The sequence below is a fragment of the Stegodyphus dumicola genome, chromosome 8, assembly GCF_044657685.1.
Source record: "Stegodyphus dumicola isolate Sdum_Otavi_A_Nest chromosome 8, ASM4465768v1".
Taxonomy (NCBI): domain Eukaryota; kingdom Metazoa; phylum Arthropoda; class Arachnida; order Araneae; family Eresidae; genus Stegodyphus; species Stegodyphus dumicola.
The window spans coordinates 111,124,523-111,130,291 of record NC_140775.1 but is presented as its reverse complement, the minus strand read 5'-3'; the positions used below and the strand labels follow the sequence as shown (position 1 = coordinate 111,130,291).

At 34.5% G+C, this 5,769-nt stretch overlaps 1 protein-coding gene across 1 annotated transcript; it reads left to right on the top strand.

Annotated features, from left to right (window-relative positions):
* The first annotated feature begins 3,834 nt into the window (after window positions 1-3,834).
* On the top strand, window positions 3,835-5,124 carry LOC146995925 (uncharacterized protein F54H12.2-like). The gene has a single exon (XM_085823017.1). It carries the CDS (start codon window positions 3,835-3,837, stop codon window positions 5,122-5,124), a length of 1,290 nt encoding a protein of 429 aa, XP_085679143.1.
* Window positions 5,125-5,769: the final 645 nt, after the last annotated feature.

Below are 5,769 nucleotides of genomic sequence, written 5' to 3'. Positions count from 1 at the left end.
GACGTATAATGGAATACGTCACGAAGGAGGTGTGTTATAAGATAACAAGCTTTTCCTATTGGTTCTAAGCCAGCCATTTTGTTTTGACGTCACATCGAAAGCAACAGAGCCATTTTTCTTGGGAAAGAATTCAGTTGCCTCTTGTTTGTTGCGAAGAAAGTAGTTTGTAAGAAATATTGTCTTGCGATTTTTTGAAAATGAAGCGTGCTGTTGCGACAGAGAAACCTACAACTTCGAACAAGAGAGTTAGATTTTCGAGTCAAACTAATATGACTAACGATGCAAGTATAACGACGTTTAAGTTGGATTCTTTACCTGCTCATCATTTTTATCTTGGTGGTGAAAATTTTGTTGTGATAGCAGATTTCGCTCGTGTAATACGTGTACACTTAAGAAAATATGTGCGCTTCGAAAACAACGAGTTTATACCGACGAAAAGCGGAATTACTCTCTCTCCTTACCTGTGGCAAGCCTTTTCGGACAAAGTGGAATATAAGGATATACTAAGTCCCTTTTTGCGAGAAGGTCAGTGTGCAGTTATACAAGACTCTTTGTTCCTTTCAACAGTGACAGTTGAAAATTCCCCGTGTGTTTCGTTTCAGAGATATTTTGTGCGCAAAGATTTGACTCGTGAATTTTTGCCAAGTGTCTGTGTTCTTACAAAATGTGAATGGGAGCAACTCATACGAATAAGAAAACAAATAACAACGGAGGTGGTTACATTAATGTTTGGGCCTACTTTCCAGTTCTACGTTTTGAACGAAGTTTTCAAGCAAATGCCATCGCATCAGGACAACCAAATCGCTCCTGTTGATGCAGAAATGTGTCTTTCGACATCTCTTATCGAACTCTTAAAAGAGACTATAAGTTCAAACATAGCGGACATTTTCGAGTGTAGTGGGTGCATTATGGAATACGGCAATCAGCTTGGTCATGAGTGTGTCACAATGACCAATTCGGATAAACTTTGGAAATACGGAGATCTTGCTGTGTGTAAAATAAATATTGTAAACATTGCTGCTGAATTTGTGAGTAAAAATTCGAATATTACAAATTATATTACAGTGCCATTTCTAAAAAACATTGATTATGAAATGTTGTTAAATAATGCTAAAGATTGATATGTTTCAGGTTAGTTGGTTCATTTTTTAAATTTATTGTAAATGTATATGTATATGTATATATATATATATATATATATATATATATATATATATGCGTGTGAATAATCGCCTATCAAGTTATTTTGTGAATGTTTGTAAATAAATTTTTGTGCATATAAAAGAGTTTACAATTGAAATATTTAGTCTCTTATTTTTTTTTATATTTTAAGAAATGAAATGATAATAATAATTTTCTAACTTAGATGAAACTATAAAACTAATGTTTGAACAGGTTGTTATGAGGATTAGGTAAGGGGCTTATAAAAAGTATAAATAAATTTAAATTTGATTTATCATTTATTTGGATAGCGGTTGTATGAGGATGAACATCACATTTTCCGTTGATAAAAATTCATGTTGTAATGTCAGAAATTCTGGATCTGACTTATCGGAATCCAGCGCAACCGGCAAGCTTCGGTGGTATGAATGCTTTACGTCGTGTTTCTGGAGTAAAGAGCAAAGAGATCAAAAGATGGTTAGAGAAGAGGGATTCTTATACGCTTCACAAGCCTCTGCGACACAAGTTCCAACGCAACCGAGTCATTGTAGGGGGGATCGACGAACAATTTCAATCTGATTTAGTAGATTTAGCCAGATTTAATAGAGGGTATAAATATTTGTTAACATGCATAGATATTTTTTCGAAATATGCTTGGGCTATACCTTTGAAAGACAAGAAGGGCTCTAGTGTGAAAAGGGCATTTGGAAACATTTTTAAAGAGCGTAAACCAGATTCATTACAAACAGATAAAGGCTCGGAATTTAAAAATTAATTAGTGCAAAATTTATTTAAAGAAAAGGGCATTCATTATTTTACAACAAATAACGAAACAAAAGCGAGCATTATTGAAAGATTTAATAGGACTCTAAAGACAAAAATGTGGAAATATTTTACAGAGTTTAACACACATTGCTATATAGATGTGTTGAATAAATTAATCTATAGTTACAATCACACTTGGCATCGCAGTATTCAAATGGAACCTTCATCAGTGAATATAAATAATCAGTCTGTGGTATGGAAGAATTTATATGGTGATATGATAAAATCTGTTACGAAGCCCCAGTTTAAAACAGGCGATACGGTGCGTATTAGTAAGCTGAAAAGACCTTTTGAGAAGGGTTACGAAAATAATTGGACTCGAGAAATATTTACAATTCATCGAATGATCCCCCGAAAACCTGTAGTTTATAAATTAAGAGATTTAGCTGGAGAAGTGATTGAAGGTAGTTTTTATGAAAATGAACTACAAAAAGTATCTGCTTCGGGATTTTATCCGGTAGAAAAAATATTAAAACAAAAAAAAGTGGCTGGAAAAATGCAGTATTTTGTCAAATTTCAGGGATACCCGGATAAATTTAATGCTTGGGTATCCGATGTAAAAATGTTATAAAAAGAGAACATTCTGTTCTGAATTTCATAAGTTAGAGATGTCGTTCTACGTGACGCTGCCCTCTGATAGTAGTCAAGAACATTTCTCAGAAAATACACTTTCGCATTTTGTGACACAGCTACCTATACCAATTACATTAAACGGTCTATGGGAAGTTGGATTAACCGAAATAATTTATCCGCACGAATGGTATAATATAAATAAAGAAAATAATCTGTTCGGGTTTGCTTTAAAAGATGGAGAACTCCAGGGAAGAAGGTTACCACCTGGATATTATGAAAGTGTACAAGATATTTTGAACGAAATGAATATTCCCCCTTTAAGAAGCAAAATTACATTTAAATACAGTCCTGTGACAAAGCGTGTGAATATTAAAACCGAGAAAGGAGCAAAACTAATTTTTGAGAAAGGTCTTTGCAATCTGTTAGGATTTGAACCGCAAGTAATAGAAGATATAGCTGAAAGTTCCTTCGTCGCTGATCCACGTGCTTCCTTCCCATTTTTTTATATCTATACAGATATCGTAGAACCACAAATAGTGGGAAACATTCAAGCTCCCTTATTGCGTATTGTAAAAATAAATGGAAAAGATGGAGAAGTCATCAGTACTCATTATGACAGACCACACTATGTCCCTGTTATTCGAAATCATTTTCAAACGATTGAAATGGAAATAAGATTAAACTCTGGGGAATTTGTTCCATTCGAAAGAGGAAAAGTGATCATTATTCTGCATTTTCGATTGCGGCATATCCTATAAAAGGGATAATACATTTCATGAAACACATCATTTGAAAATTTGACACGTTACATACAGTATGAGCCGTGTTCCTTATGTGTGTTGTACAAAAAAGTTTGAAGATCATTATGTCGGCCAGTTAGGATCTGGCCTTCCATTTTATCGCGGACAGATAGCTTATCAAAGAGGCTATGGTATCGGTGGATTTTTTAAGAAAATATTTCGAATGGCATTACCTGTTCTCTGGAAAGGGGCAAAAACAGTAGGAAAAGAAGCCTTGCTGACAGGGACACGTATAGCTTCTGATGTCATGGAGGGGAAAAATTTAAAGATGACCGCGCAACAAAGATCAAGAGAAGCTGGAAAATTATTGGCTGGAAAAGCTGTTAAGAAAGTAGAATCGATGTTAGGTAGAGGCAAGTATAAAAGAAAGCGTAAAACTGGACAACGTATTAGTTCTTCGAAAGCCAAAAAGCTACGTCGACGAGATATTTTTGACTAACCTAAACAACATACTTAAAAAAAAATAAAAACGGAAATGGCTTTTATGTTAAAAGATTCTCCCGAATGTATTAAATCAGAATTAGAACTTTTTCACATACCTGGAACTCAGACTGTCATTCAAAATGGGCAATGGATTCAGTTTCATCCACTTTCGAATGTATTTGATGGAGGACCTGTTGAATTCCTTGTTTCCGGTAGTGGAGAGGAGTATATGGACTTGTCCCAAACACTTCTTTATGTAAAAGCTAAAATAATAAAAACGGATGGAAAACCTACAGTAGCAGATTCAAAGATTGGTCCCGTCAATCTTTTCCTTCACTCGCTGTTTTCTCAAGTGGACGTCACTCTAAACGATCGATTAATCTCTTCTTCGAGCAATACGTATCCATATAGAGCTTATATAGAAACTCTATTAAATCATGGGTTTGACAGTAAAACTTCGCAACTTACATGCGAAATGTTCTACAAAGATACATTTAGTAAAATATTTACAGATAACGAAGGTTGGATTAAGCGTTCCGAATTTTTTAAATTAAGTAATACAATAGATATGATAGGGGGCATTCACTGCGATTTGTTTCATCAAGATAGACTAATGTTGAACCTTGTAGATTTGAAACTAAAACTTATACGGAGTAAACCCGAATTTTGTTTACATGGTAACGAAGGACACAAAGTGGTATTGGATCATGTTTCCCTTTTCGTTCGAAAAGTTCGCGTCAGTCCAGGTATTACTCTCGGACATGCCAAAGCTTTAGAAAAAGCGACAGCAAAATACCCCATTAACAGAGTGTTGTGCAAAGTATATTCTGTACCGCAAGGCAGCATGTCTATCGTACAAGATAACATCTTCGTCGGGCAGATGCCAAAACGGGTGATTGTTGGATGCGTAGATAATGATGCTTTTCACGGAACTTATAAGAAATCACCTTTCGAGTTTAATCATTATCCCTTAAATTTTATCGGAGCCTATGTGGACGGTCAGCCTGTGCCTTACAATCCTCTCGAGCCGAATTTTGATGAAAATAATTATATTCGAGCTTACCAAAGCTTATTTCTCGGAAGAGAGAAAGTGAGTCAAGATCATGGTATTTTTATATCGAGAGACGATTATCCCTTAGGTTATACATTATATGCCTTTGATTTGTCGCCTGACTTATGTGATGGAGAGCACATGAATCTAATAAAACACAGCAATTTACGTCTGGAAATGAAATTTAGAGCACCACTATCACAAACAATATCTGTTATAGTGTACAGCGAGTTTGAAAATATAATCGAGATTAATAAATCCAGAACTGTTATTTACGACTTTGCAAATTAAGATGTACGCCCTTCAGCTTCATCACATATTGTCTCAAGACATGGACACTGCTCCGTACTTCCAAGGAGTATTTCCTTCTGACATGATACCTATGCCTGGAAAACGATCTGCTATGGTAATAAATGTATAACCCTCTACAGAAAATGGAACGCATTGGCTTGCCCTGTTTATAGAAGATAAAGCCTTGGAATTTTTCGATTCTTACGGAGAGCCTCCGGAGTTATATGGAAAAAACATCGAGAATTTTGTGTCACATTTTCGTGTAACTCATTATAATAAAATTCGATTTCAAAGTTTAACATCTAATGTATGTGGACAATACTGCATTTATTTTTTATTAAAAAGATGCCAGGGCAAATCTATGTATGATATTTTATGTAATCTTTCTTTGTGTAAAAGCAATGATTTTAGAATGTACCAATTTGTTAAAAAGAAATATGGTCTTAGAATGGCATTTAAAAAATAAAGGTTAGATTTTGATTTGGAAATACTGTGTGTGCATTTTTTCCCACTCATTTTGTTATTAACAAATAATAATAATTTATTATGCTTCTTTTTTTAATCTAGGTCATTTTTTTAAACTATGTAATTTTTGAGGGAGGGAGGGGGTACGGAAGAACTATAAATATTTAACTTAAATACAGA